Raw genomic sequence first — 15,057 nt, 5'->3', positions numbered from 1 at the left:
GTATGGCAGAGGCACCCTCGGCTGCTGGTTAATTGCCATTGGCGGTGGGAAGAGGCCCTTTAGTGGCCATTAATAGGCTACTTAAGGGCCTCAATTAGTCTCTGGGCAGGAAGGCTGTCGCAGCCTATCCCGCCGCTGATCAGATCGCTTGGTGATGGGCCCTCTGCCTATCCCACCACCTGTCGCAATTCTAAGGGCTCCCTGCCTCTGACCTCACCTCAGGGGGCCCCATAAAATCCAGCCCCTAGTGTGCAGCTCCATGTGACCAGTGGTGGACACATAAGCACTGTGCCTCGTGTTCACCAGAGGCTCTTTTGTGTCCCTCCATCACATTATTCAGTCTCAGGCGTCCACTGCCTTCTCACCATCAGCAATGGACTGGCCATTCCAAGCCTCCCAGCTCCAGAGCCTCTTCCTCCATTGGCATCAGAATGGATAGGTAAGGAACGCTGCCGCCGGTCCTTCGTATTATATGCTGTCGTCTCCTGCAAGTACATAAATGTCCATTGTTAGTCACCCACCAAAGTCACATACAGTGCCTAAACTGGTGACAGCCTGTTTGTCCATGATGGTGCCACAGGAATGCGTCCTGCATGCGGCCACTCAGTAGTGGGAGTACAGGAGTCAACTCTGACGGACTGGGACCCTTCAGAGAAAGGCTGACATGCCTCTGACAGACCAAGCTTCTGCCTGGACATTGCTAGTGACTGGGTGGCCTTTCCACCAAGAATGCCCTATTTAATAACCTCTCATTCATGCCTAGGGTAAGCATTGTGTGGTGCACTCAAGTAGGCAGATCACATGAGGTCATTAGCCCTCTTGCAGCACTGAAGCCAACTTCGAGGGATGGCCGCACAGCTGCTGACGTCCTCTGCGATCTCCGTTCAGGCGTGCTACATCTGCCGGGCTGGTCTCCTCCTCCCATCCCAGGGGAAGAAGATCTCGCTCCTTGCCCAAGCAGCCTGGGAGAGAACCTGCAGGGAGGCATCACTAAACCGTGGGGACATCCTGGATCGTCCCTCAGCCATTCCATGTGTTGCCTTGTTCTTCAGTGCTCCTTCTTTGCTGCCAATGTAGATGAATTGACTAGACAGAATGCTGGAAGCACTTTAAATATGGCGCCAGTGCACCCAGCCCATGAATTCATGCTGCCCGCACCGCCTGAGTGGACGGCTCCTCTGCCTCTCAGCGCTTAATTGGCTCGCTGCCACGTAATCATTAACTTTATCCTACCCCCACCTGTGCAGCAATGGCTTCTGCTTCTGGACATGGCAGCAGGACCTTGGGCCTTTCCATAAAATGCAGCCCATAGAGTTTTTGTACATTCATAAGGATTACACACTTTCTTCCCCAAAATTAAAAAAAATCAAATCCAGAGAATTTGGGTGAAAATTGGGGAGAGCCAAGCTGTGCACAGTGGTATTGCCGAAGTTCAACTGTCATGTTCTTCAACCACTCTTTTACCTAATAAATATCATTTGAATTTTAACAAAAATGAACTGATCTTCAAAAATGTTGGTAAAAGAAACGAGTCAGCAGGGTAGCAGAAGAGATGTAATTTGTCACAAAGGATCATGTGCAGTTAAAAAAACACGCAAAGAATTATACAATGAAGGGTTACAAATGGAATGAAAAACCTATGGATGAAAGCAGGAAATTGCTCAGTTTTTCAACCTTAGACCTGTGGGTCTAATTAAGGATAGGGTGACTGAACACCATGAAAATCTTTAGCTGATCAGAGAGAGCCCATAGATTATTAAAGGATAGACCATGCCTGACTAATCTGATTGAACCTTTTGAAGAGGTAAGGGGCAGGAGGTTTAGAGGGGATTTGAGGGGGAAAAAATTCACCCAGAGGGTGGTTGAAATCTGGAACACATTGCCTGAAGGGGTGGTAGAGGCAGGAACCCTCACAACATTTAAGAAGTATTTAGATGAGCACTTGAAATGCCATAGCATACAAGGTTATGGACCAAGTGCTGGAAAATGGGATTAGAATAGATAGGTGCTTGATGGCCAGCACAGACATGATGGGCCGGAGGGCCTGTTTCTGTGCTGTATAATTCTGTGACTCTAGGTGACTAACGTAGTGGGCACAGGAATGTCTATGGATGTTATTTATATAGACTTCCAGAAGGCATTTGATAAAGTCCCTCATAAGAGCCTGTTAGCTAAAGTTCAAGCTCATGGAATTAAAAGCAAATTTTTGATCCAGTTAGAAAATTATCTGAACGGAAGGAGACAGACATAAGGGGAAAATGGGCAGGTACTCTAATTGTCAGGATGTGACCAGTGGTGTCCTGCAAGGATCTGTTTTGGAGTATTCATTAATGACTTAGATGATGGGATAGAAAGCCACATATCCAAATTTGCTGAAGACACAAAGATACTGTAAGCAGCGTAGATGGAAGCACAAAATTACAACGGTATTAATAGATAAAGGAAATGGGCAAATGGAGTAAATGTAGGCAAATGTAAGGTTTGGACCTACAAAGGATAGAACAGGGTACTTTCTAAACGGTGACAAGCTAAAAACAGTGGAGGTCCAATGAAACTTGGGGGTGCAGGCACATAGATCATTAAAATGTCAAGAACAAGTCCAGAATTTAATCAAAAAGGCTAATGGAATGCTGGCCTTCATATCTAGAGTAGAAGTTCTACTTCAGCTATACAAAGCCCTAATTAGACCACACCTGGAGTACTGCAAGCAGTTCTGTGCACCACATCTTAGGAAGGATATATTGGCCTTGGAAGGAATATAGCATAAATTTACTGGAATGATGCTTGGACTCCAAGGGTTAAGCTATGAGGAGAGATTCAACAATCTAGCATTGTATTTCCTGGAAGTTTGGAACTCTCTTGCACAAAATAGCAATTGAAGCTAGATCAATTGTTAATTTTAAAACTGAGATTGATTAGTTTTTTGTTAGCCAAAGGTATTAAGGCATATGGCACAAAAGTGTGCATATGGAGTTAGGTTGCAGATCAGCCATGATCTTATTGAATGGCGAAACAGATCTGAGAAGCTAAAGGCCCTACTTCTATTCCTACGCTCCTATGTTCCTGTGTTTCAGTTGGTTGTAAAGTTACCTTGCTGGAATTTTCTTGCCTCATTTTTAAGTCACAAACTTATATAAGCTTGAATCATATATGTTACATTTGAATATTCATGAAAGCTGCATTATGCATGTATATACTTGTAATTTAATTGCTGTTGGAATTACACCTAACAGACTCATTCAAACTTCAGCCAGCTCGCACACTCAGTTTAACTGCAACTTGCTCAAACAGAAATTTCACACTCTCACCTTGTATATTTCCGTGTCCTGAACAGATTTGTTTGAAGTCACTGAGCTGAGCTCTGTGTTTGTGCAAGTGAAGACAAACTTTGGACTGAGTTTGCAGTATGATAGAGAGGGGAGGCGCCTCTATATCCAGGTGGGTGCAAGATGGAAAGAGGACACCGTTGGACTCTGCGGAACATTCAATGGCAATATTCAGGATGATTTTTTGTGAGTATTTGTCATGCTTTGAGGCTAATTTGCTTTGATTAGAACTTAATGACTGACTCCGATTTGGCTACAAAGAATATTAGTCATAATTAGAAAATTTCAGTACCTGAACCTTTGTGTTTGTTTTCAACAAGGATTAATTTCTAACACTGCTGTACCTGATCGGTGAGGTTTTGTTTCATATCTATGTCTGAAGCTTGGCAGGGACTTCAACCCTCATCTGCCAACCATATGCCCATTCATCATTTGTGCTTCTCCAGGCGCTCGCATAGTACCTGAAGTATAGGATAAATTGATAGATTATTTTATTACTTTAGCCCATAAAACAAATTATAAGTAATCTTTCTAAAAGTGTCAGCAATTTATCAAGGCTGGAGACTGAAAATCTAAATTAAGTCATCCTGAGCCCAAGTTAAATACATGAATTTCCAGTATTTTCAAAAGAAATTTGCTTGTTTTCAAAATTGTGTAGAAATGCTTAGCTAATATTTTAAATGCTTGAGTCTACTGGTACAATGCTAAATTGTGTCTGACCTGCACATTGTGAAATCATTGTCTTACATTAGCAGATCACTTCATACTAGTAGTGTTGGTCACGGTGGGGTAAATTTCCATGGCGCGGTATCCATGCTGGCAAGTCACCTAGTGATCCCACTAGGAGGCCTGGCTCATGTTAACAACTGGGCCTTAATTGCTTGGGGCCAGTGGTCTATGGTCATAAAACCAAACAAAAACAGGGCAGCCTTATGGCTTTGGGCTGCCAGAATATAAGGCAATCCAGCCAGCCAGTCTGGAGGAAGATAGGTTCCTGGGTAGGGGGCCCTAATCTGTGGAGTGGGGAAACTGGAACATCAATGTTCCAGAATGAGTTTGTGCAGTCTGAAGGAGCACTCATGCTCCTCCTGGCCCCACAAAATTTAAGAGAATCCCATCTGTGGGATCCTATGAAGCTGGACCATTGCTTGATGCTGGTCAGAGAGTACATGGTACCACTGCGCCCAACTGATTCCAAAAAGGGCAGTTGAGGTCCTATGTACATCATAGGAGTTTGATTAGAATTTTACATTTGCCTGTCATTTCACTGCTTTAAGAATATTTAATCATTCCAATTACTAACTACCAATAAAACACAAGTGGGAACTAGTGCTTTATAAATTCATTAGTTTTGTTTTAGGGGAAGATATACACAAGTTAAAATAAGGATGGGGTGTGAGTGTCTCTTTGTCTTACTGTGCCTGACAGCTGTTAGTAATTAGAAAGTTTACATTTTATGCCAATATAACTCAGGTTATAATCAGGTGAGATGACTAGAGGTTATTTTGCTTCAAGTTCAATTAATTATTTTTTCATAAATAAACTCATTACAAAGTTGAAAGTGACTTGGTCTCTTCCATTTATTGTACTTTCTGAAGTTTGTACAAAAACAGTATCTCCTATTGGTGTACAATTAGTAGTCTGATTTTCTTTGGTGTACACTCATTAATGAACACTTAATGTTTTTGAAACTTGTTCTTGAAATTTTCTTCAAATAATTTTGAATAATTACTGATCAGAAACTGCTAGAAGCTTACTAAAGATATTCCACTAGTATAATTCATTTGTACTGATGCATCCTGGAAAATTAGGTACACTGCATATATACAAATTATAGAAACCAGAGTCAGCACACCTTTGGACAAAATTATCAAACCAGCACCAGGATTTTGGCAGCAATTGAGACTTTCCAATAAAACCTTATTGTTTAGGCACTAAACAACAAAAATAGACAATTTAATTAGGTTTTAGACTTGGCCCAGTTGGAGCATACTTGTACCTGAGCAGCAGATCATGGATTTAAGTCACATTTCTGACAGAAAAACATAATCTAGGCTGACACTTCAGTGTAGTAGTGAGGGAGTGGTGCAGTGTTTCAGGTGTTGCCTTTTGGATGAGATTTTAAATAAAGGCCCTATTTGCCTTCTCAGGTGGATGTAAAAGATCCCATAACACCATTCAAAGCAGGAAGCTCTCCTGGTGTCCAGTTAGCCAGCATAACTCAGTTATTGTGGAAGAAAAGACAGATCAGAAATTTTGAGTTTGCATATTGAGCACTCATGGAGAAAAGCCATCCGGTGGTCTGAGTATGTAATTATAGGGTGGCCAGCTGATGCACAATTTCCTTTATACAGATATAGGAATTTACAATGAAAAAGGTTGGCTCAAAAAGTGTTAGAAAAGAGTGACACTAAGCAATAAGATTTTGTAGAAGTGTTTGAAGAAGTGTTTTAAGATGTAAGAATTATAATAAGATATAGATAGATATTGTTGCAACCAAATGACTAGTGTATTTGTTAGAAAACTGAAGTGAGAAATTATTCTTCATTTCTCTGACAAATTCATACCAACAGATCAGTGGCTTTCAGTCAGTGAACTCAACAAGAAATAAAAAGGGACTAATTATTCTGCTGTTACCAGGACAAAAAACATAGTCATCAGGCTTTAAGAAAATAATTGGGCCTCAGCATATATATTATCTGGAAAATACGGTGATGTCCTCAGTTATCTTTGTAACCATTAGCGTATTAGCTGTGATTATATACTGTGATTACACAAAAGGACAATCATGGCTTAATTTTCCTGGCAGGTTTTTAACCAAAATTATTTTTGTTCTGTCTCCAAGTCTCCCTTCACTACACAGCATCTTATACCAAGAGAAGTTTGTTATGACCTCAGTGAAACCATTAACGTTAAAACACAAGATATTAAATCCCCAGACCAATTTAAAGAATTACATGATAAGATTTCATGTTTTAAGACTTTTACTATACCCACTAAACTAAAAGAAATCCCCACTAACTAAATAGTACTCGTTAAGTATCTGATACCCCAAATTACAAAGAAAGGTATTTACTTATTAAAACACCTGAAAACCTCAAACCATAATTTTTGGTTAAAAGTCCCAAACTTCTGCCAGTTGCAATGGTTTCGATCTCCCATATCTTTCTCAAAGTCAATGTCCTCTTCGTTGAGCACTTTTGACCTGGACATCCATGAATAAGGTGATCTCTGGTGATCCGGTTGGCCTTTTACTTCTCTGAAAACCACAACTTTCAAAACAGGTTCAGGTCTTTGCAGCTTTTGCTGTATAGTCTTCTGAGAGCAGGTGTTCCCTTTCTTCCTTGATGATGCCACTGCTGGTCATCTTCCTAACAGCCTGGCTGCCTTCAGAAAATCTGTTAATTTATCTGGAATCAAAAGTGAATAGCCAATTGTCCTTTACCAATATGCAAAGTCCACAAGTCGGGCTACAGCAGAGCCACCCCGGCTTTCCATTGTCTCCAGGTTTTTACAAGTGCCGTGCACATTTACTTCCTCAGAATCACTGACTCATGGTCTGAAAGACTGGGACGGTGAAGGCCATTGTTGTTCAGATGTTATACCCTGCAGTCTCTGCTTTTCAAAAGGGTCTTGTCTTTAAGCAGAGTTAATGTGAGATCACCTGACTTCTCTGACTCCATCTTTAGCTACATTACAAATCACAGTTTTTTAAAAACAGAATCATGTTGTGAAGTCCAGCATTCATAACACAATGCAGACCCACAATTGGGCCTTTGCCAATGTTTCTTTATAGTCAGTTCCTCGGTTGTGGATGAGAAAACCTGCCCCATGATCACTTTCCTTTTAATTTTCCTTTCCTTATGATCCTTTCTTGGCATATCCCCACATGACACATTCTTTCTAACCAGATGAGAAGGGGTCTAGGGGTTCCCTCTCTGCCTTTGCCTGGTTTAATCATAACAGGGTTTAATTTTTAAAGCACCCTGTTTTTAGCTTCCTCTCAGTGAATCCTTGTTCACTGCTCCAATTTTAAGGCAAAGAAATCAGACAGGTTTCCTTAGATTTAAACCGGAAAGGTGGAAGTTTATTAATCATAAACTCTAATCCGGTTAATGACTACGAATATGCGGCGCGACCACGCTAGCATGCATATGCGATAAACACACATGCAGATAGAGACAGAAAAAGTAGAAGGAATAAAGGGGAAAAGTTTCAGGCAATATCTGGTAGTTACAGTCCTTTAAGTTCAATGTGGAGTCTTTAGTTGCTGGTAAGTCTTGCAATACGGTGGGGCCCAGTTCATGCTTCAACTTGTTCTGATGTAGGAGTCTTTTCTCTCTTGAGGTTTACGTGTCTTCCATGGCTTGGGAGAAAGCGAGAGATAGAGAGGCTTCCTTGTTCCAGCTTCTGTTGCGAACTACCTTCTGTTCCTTTCTGTGTGGTGCAATTAAAAAAAAAACAGGTTGCCCAGCAGGTTAGTCATGTGACTAGCTCCTTATTTGGAACAGTCTCGCCTGCGAGGTTTGTGGATTGTATTACTTTAGCAGTCTCTGGAATGAGCTTCCTTACACCTTCAATGTCTGGTGATCAAAATCCTTTTGGGTTAATTGGAACAGGGAATAGTCCTTTGTCTCTACAAGCAGCATCTCTTAGTATGCAAATATTTTTCCAGCCCAATGTCTGATCTTCAATCAAGTCATTTCTTCACTCCAGCAACAGTTTAAAGTCAATGTTCTTATTAAATTAATATGCCTCATTCTTGGCAGGTGGGGGTCTGCATGACATTTTAGTGTGGAACATACAGTCAATAGAAAATATAGTTAATGTGATCCTGAAAATCATATCTAGTTATTTTTCACAGTATGTTTTGGGATTTACAGTTATCTCTGCAGGATTTTGTAACTCATGGCAAATCTATTATATATTAATCAGTGTTTTGGATGGTAGTGGAAAACAGGTGATAGCAAATTGGCAGACTGTTTTACATTCCACCCGGTATTTGCTTCCACTGACTTCAAGTATAACCTTCTCCTTTTCTGCTTACCATTTGCAAAGGTCCCCAGGAGGAATGATTGAAAGCACACCGCAGCTATTTGCCAATTCCTGGAGAATCTCCACAGCTTGTAACCCAGGCGCCAACATTCCTGAGGTAGATCCATGTGACACACATCAACAGTCTGGTGAGTCTTGGATAAAGTGCATTCAGTGGTTAGCAGTCATGACCATGTTCCACTCTGTTTGACTATATTATTAAGACAACTTGGATGTCTTTATGGAAGACCAGTTCAATAGTTAGCTGCTACAAAGTGACTAAACAAAAATCTTCTAAGGAATGCTTATGATACCAATATCACGTAGATTCTATATGCAGACCAGATACTTTAATAAGATGCTGTGGCAGATTTAAAAAACAATTACCTGAGTAATCAAAATGAGAAGTTCAAAAAGCACGGTCAATAATGAAGTTGCAGTATTGTTTCTATGTCTTTATCTCTTACAATAAATAATCATTTTCAAATCAGATCAACACGCACTAAAATCAACAGCACAATTTGTAAGGAATCAGAGATTCTTTTCCCCAAACACCCTATCTGGAACGGAACACAAATTCATCTAAAAATACTTCATCTAAAAATTCCTTTGTGTCAAATAGTACTTTGTTCAAACAGCAACAGAAGTATTACACTGTGTCAAATTATTCCAATACATAATCTAAGCAACAAGATTTCAGCCCAAACCCCTTATTTGAAATTGGTTTCTATCTAATTGATTTGCCAACAGTTTCAGATCTGGGCAGCTTTGGGACAATTCCTGACAAATGTGTGATATTCTGTGATATGTGTGGAACATTTAATTTGGGAATGTACATAATGGTCCAGAGATTGCTGGAGTGGGCTGTCTCATGGTGAGCGCTATGATTGGATTGTTTGCCTCACCCTTCAGACCGTATAATTGCTGGAAATGCAAATTGATAATAGCATGGCAAGGTCAATGGGGCATCTGGGATCTCCTGAACATCATTCCAACAAATTACCTTATTAACCAATGAAATTTAAGAACATATGAAATAGAAGCAGGACTATGCCATTCGGCCCCTTGAACCCTGTCCGCCACTTAATAAGATCATGGCTGATCTGATTGTGGCTTTATCTCCACTTTCCTGCCAGACCCCATAACTCTTGACTCCCTTGTAGATCAAAAATCTGTCCAACTCAGCTTTGAATATATTCAATGACCTAGCCTCCACTACTCTGTGGGGAACAGCATTCCAAAGATTAATGACCCTTTGAGAAAAGAAATTCCTCCTCATCTCTTTCTTAAAAGGGAGACCCCTTATTTTGAAACTGTGCCTCCAGTTCTAGATTCCCCCATGAGGGGAAACACCCTCTCAGCATCTGCCCTGTTAAGCCCCCTCAGAATCTTATATTTCAATAAGATCACATCTCATTCTTCTAAATTCCAATGAGTATAGACCCAACCTGCTCAACCTTTCCTCATATGACAACACCTTAATTCCAGGAATCAGCCTAGTGACTCTTCTCTGAACTGCTTCCAATGCAAATATATCCCTCCTTAAGAAAGGAGACCTAAACTGTGAGTAGTACTCTAGGTGCAGTCTCACCAGTGCTCTGTACAGTTGCAGCAAGACTTCCATACTTTTAAACTCCATCCCCTTTGCAATAAAGACCAACATTCCATTTGCCTTCCTAATTATTTGCTGTCCCTGCATGCTAACTTTTTGTGAACAAGGACACCCAGATTCCTCTGTACCACAGCATTCTGCAGTCTCTCTCTAATATCCTGCTTTTCTATTCCTCCTGCCAAAGCAGACAACCTCACATTTTCCCACATTTATACTCCATCTGCCAAGTTTTTGTCCACTCACTTAACCTATCTATATCTCTTTGAAGACACTTTGTGTCCTCCTCACAACTTGTGTTCCTGCCTATCTTTGTATCATCCGCAAATTTGACTATAATACATTTGGTCCCTTCATCCAAGTCATTAATGTAGATTGCAAATAGTTGAGACCCCAGTACTCCACTAGTTACAGTTTGCCAACTTGAAAATGCCCCATTTATCCTAACTCTCTGTTTTCTGTTAGTTGAACAATCCTCTATCCATGCCAATATATTATCCTCAACACCATGAGCTCTTATCTTGTGTCATAACCTTTTTTATTTTTTTATTTTTTTATTTAGAGATACAGCACTGAAACAGGCCCTTCGGCCCATAGAGTCTGTGCCGACCAACAATCACCCATTTATACTAACCCTACAGTAATCCCATATTCCCTATCACCTACCTACACTAGGGGCAATTTACAATGGCCAATTTACCTATCACCTGCAAGTCTTTGGCTGTGGGAGGAAACCGGAGCACCCGGCGAAAACCCACGCGGTCAAAGGGAGAACTTGCAAACTCAGCACAGGCAGTACCCAGAATCAAACCAGTGTCCCTGGAGCTGTGAGGCTGCGGTGCTAGCCACTGCGCCACTGTGCCGCCCACTTTATCTTTATCCCACTTACGTGGCACTTTATCGAATACCTTTTGGAAATCCAAATACACTATATCTAGTGGTTCCCCTTGATCCACTCTGCTTGTTACATTGTCAAAGAACTCTAATAAGTTTGTCAAACATGATTTCCCTTTCATAAAACCATGTTGACTCTGCATTCTGATGTTAGAAATGTCCTGCTACTATTCCTTAATAATAGATTATAGCATTTTCCCAATGACAGATGTTAGGCTAACTGGCCTATAATTCCCTGCTTTCTGCCACCATCGTCCCCCAACCCCCACCTTCTTGAATAGAGGTGTTACATTTGCATTTTTCTAATCTGCTGGGACCTTTCCAGAATCTAGAGAATTTTGGAAGATTACAATCAATGCATCCACTATCTCTGCAGCACTTTTAAAACTCTAGGATGCAGGTCATCGGGTCCAGGGGACCTGTCAGCCTTTAGTCACATTAGTTTTCTTAGTACTTTTTCTCCAATGATAGTGATTGTTTTAAGGTCCTCCCGTTTGCCTCTTGATTTACTGCTATTCTTGGGGTGCTTTTTGTGTCTTCTGTGAAGACAAATACAAAATACTTGTCTCTGCAATTTCCTTGTTTCCCATTATTAATTCCCCAGTCTCATCCTCTAAGGAACCGATGCTTACTTATCTCTTCTCTTCCATTTTATATATTTGTAGAAGTTTTTACTGTCTGTTTATATTTCCTGCTCATTTAGTCTCATACTCTAATTGCTCCCTCTTTTTATTTTTCTGTCATCCTCAACTGGTTTCTAAAATTTTCCCAATCTTCTGGCCTACTACTAATTTTTGCAGTATTGTGACCTTTTCTTTCAATTTGATACCATCCTCAACTTCCTTAGTTAGCAATGGATGGTACATGCTTCTCATAGAGCCTTTCTTTATCAATGGAATATATCCTTGTTGACAGTTATAAAATATCTCCTAAAATGTCTGTGACTGCTTCTCTACTGTCTTACCTTATAACTTATTCTTCCCAGTCCACTTTAGCCAAATCTGTCTTCATACCCTTGTAATTGCCTTTATTTAAGTTTAAGACACTAGTTTCAGAGCCAAATTTCTCACCCTCAAACTGAATGCAAAATTCTATCATGTTATGATCACTCTTGCCTAAAAGGATCCTTTACTATGAGGCCATTTATTAATCCTGTTTCATTACACATTACCAGGTTTTAAATAGCCTGCTCCCAGGTTGGTTCCAGAACATATTTTTCTAAAAAGTGGTCCCGAACACACTCTATGAACTCAGCCTCCAGGCTATCTTTGCCAATTTGATTAGGCCAAACTATGTGAAGATTAAAATCACGCACAGTTATTATAGTACCATTCCTACAAGCCTGTATTATTTCTTGATTTATATGCTGTTCTACAGTGTAGCTACTGTTGGGGGTCCTCCCATCAGTGACTTCTTTCCTTTGCTATTTCTTGTCTCCACCCAAACTGATTGTGCATCTTGATCTTTAGAGTCAAGATCATTTCTCACTAAATACCCTTCAATAATGGAGCTACACCACCTATTTTTCCTTTCTTCCTATCCTTCCTAAATGTCAAATACCCTTGAATATTTAGTTCCCATCCTTGGTAACCTTGCAACCACATCTCTGTAATGGCTCTCATGTCATACCCATTAATTTCTATTTCTAATTCATCCATCTCATTACAAATGCTGCGTGTATTCAGATAAAGGATAGAGAAACAGAGCAAATGGTGGATAAAAAAATGAGGGTGAATTAGAGTCAAGTAACATACAGAAAGAGAAATACAGACAGAAAAAAGTGGATTGAGAGAAAGATAGAGAAACAAAAAGTAAGAAAAAAATTAAGGCATTTGAAATTTAAAAAAACTCTAGGATCAATTTGCTACCTGCGGGCGTGAGACTCCAGAGTTTCACTATTCCCTTTCTGGGCCTCTGAGGTTGAGTGGCATGCCAGAACCATAAATCACAAACAGGGTCCTTACCACATGAATTACTAGTCTTAAATGCTGTGGTGTGATTAATTTGTATTAAAGTCATAGAGTCATTAGGACACAGGCTGGGATTACGCCCATCGAGTCTCTGCCAGCTCTCTATAGAGCACTCCAGTCAATCCCATTGCACCAGTCTTTCCCGTAGCCCTGCAAGTCTATTTCTCTCAAGTGTCCATCCAATTTCCTTTTGAAATCATTGATTGTCTCCGCTTCCACCACCCTCGCAGGCAGCAAGTTCCAGGTCATTACCATTCACTGAGTAAAAAAGTTCTTTGTCACATCCCCCTGCATCTCTTACCCAAAACCTTAAATCTATGTCCCCTAGTCCTTGTGTGACCAGCTAATGGAACAGCTTTTCTTTGTCTGTCTTATCTAAACCTGTCATAATCTTGCACACCTCTATCAGGTCTCCCCTCAATCTCCTTTGCTCCAAGGAGAACCCCAGTTTCTCGAATCTAGCCTTGTCGCCAAAATCCATTCTGGTAAATCTTCTCCGCACCCTCTCAAGGACCCTCACATCCTTCCTAAAGTGTGGTGACCAGAACTGGACAAAGTGCTCTAATTGTGGCCTAACCAGAGCTTTATAAAGGTTCAACATAACTTCCCTGCTTTTGTACTCAATACCTCTATTTATGAAGCCATATGATCCCATATGCTTTGCTAATTACTCTTTCAATATGTCCTGCCACCTTCAAAGATCTATGCACATGCACCCCCAGGCCTGTCTGTCCCTGCACACTCTTTAGAACTGCGCCATTCTTTGTATTAAATTCCATCTACCACTTGTCTCCCCATTCTGCTAGTCTAATTATGTCCTGTTGCAGTCGATTGGTATCATTCTCACTGTTTGCCATACCTCCAACTTTGGTATCATCAGCAATTTTTGAAATTTTACTTTGTATTCCAATATCAAAGTCATTTATATAAATAAAAAAAAGCAGTGTTCCTAGCACTGACCCTTGGGGAACACCACTATCTGCCAACCTCTAGTCTGAAAAACAACAACTCACTGTCTTCTGCCCTTAAGCCAATTTTTTAAACCAAGCTGACACTGACCCTCCTATTCGATGAATGTCAATTTTGTTAACCAGACTTTTATGTGTTACTTTGTCAAACAGTTTCTTAAAATTCATATAGATAACATCCATTGCACTCCCTTGAGCAACCTTCTCTGTCATTTCAGCAAAAAAATCGATTACATTAGTCAAAGACTATCTGCCTTTTACAAATTCATGCTGGTTACCCTTAAATAAGTCAAATCTCTCCAAGTGCCTGTTAATTTTTTCCCTGATTATTGTTTCTAAAGGCTTACCCACCACTGATCTTAAACTGACCGGCCTGTAGTTACTAAGAATGTCCTTACACCCTTTCTTGAATAGGGGTGTCACATTTGCCGCTCTCCAATCCTCTGGCACCTCCCTTGTATCTAGAGAAGATTGGAAAATTATGGCAAGCCCTTCTGCTATCTTCACTTCCACTTCCTTTAGCAACCTGGGATGCAAGTCATCCCGACCAGCCGACTTATCCACTCTAAGCAAAGCCAGCCTTTCCAGTACATCCTGTCTCTCAATTTTCACCCTATCCATTATGTTTACCATCACCACTTCTAGCAATATTTTGTCAGCAGCTTTTTCCTTAAACCCAATACAAGGTACTCGTTAAGTAATTTAGCCTTGCCCTTTGCCTCTAAGCATATAATCACCCTCTTTATCCCTAATAGGCTCCACCCACTTACTACTGACCTGCTGGTAGAAGACTTTTGGGTTCCCTTTTATGGTAACTGTCATTCTATTGTCATATTCTCTCTCTGCCAGTCTTATTTTCCTCTTCATTTCCTTTTCTACTTATTGTATTTGACCTGGTTCTCCCTAGAAAAATTCACCTGATATGCCGCATACACCATTTTTTGTGTCATCAAATTTTCTATCTCCCTCATCATCCAAGGAGAATTGGCTTTGTTCCCCTACCTTTCTCCCCTGCTGGAATATATCTAACCTGTACTTGAAATATTTCCTCCTTAAAGATCAACAATTGTTCTGTCCAGTTTCTCTTGTCAGTCTTAGGTTCCATTTTACCCTGGCTCGATCCGCTTTCATTCCAATGAAGTTAGCCCTGTTCCAATTTAGAAGAGCTACTTTAGTTAGTTCCTTGCTTTTCTCCATTACTAATCTAAACATTATATATGATGATCACTCTTACCTCCGTGTTTCCCCACTGAAAC

The 15,057-nt window shown here is 40.5% G+C and overlaps 1 protein-coding gene across 1 annotated transcript in view; it reads left to right on the top strand.

Moving 5' to 3' along the window:
* Window positions 1–15,057, top strand: part of LOC137376907 (otogelin-like) — a 392,329-nt gene that overhangs the window by 108,249 nt on the left and 269,023 nt on the right. The window contains exons 13-15 of the mRNA XM_068045865.1: window positions 3,335–3,512; window positions 4,826–4,840; window positions 8,385–8,509. Coding sequence (XP_067901966.1) covers window positions 3,335–3,512; window positions 4,826–4,840; window positions 8,385–8,509 — 318 coding nt within the window. The remainder of the gene's footprint in view (window positions 1–3,334; window positions 3,513–4,825; window positions 4,841–8,384; window positions 8,510–15,057) is intronic.

This window comes from Heterodontus francisci, chromosome 14 (assembly GCF_036365525.1).
Source record: "Heterodontus francisci isolate sHetFra1 chromosome 14, sHetFra1.hap1, whole genome shotgun sequence".
NCBI classification, from domain to species: domain Eukaryota; kingdom Metazoa; phylum Chordata; class Chondrichthyes; order Heterodontiformes; family Heterodontidae; genus Heterodontus; species Heterodontus francisci.
The sequence above is the reverse complement of the archived record's forward strand: the minus strand, read 5'-3'. Positions and strand labels throughout refer to the sequence as shown.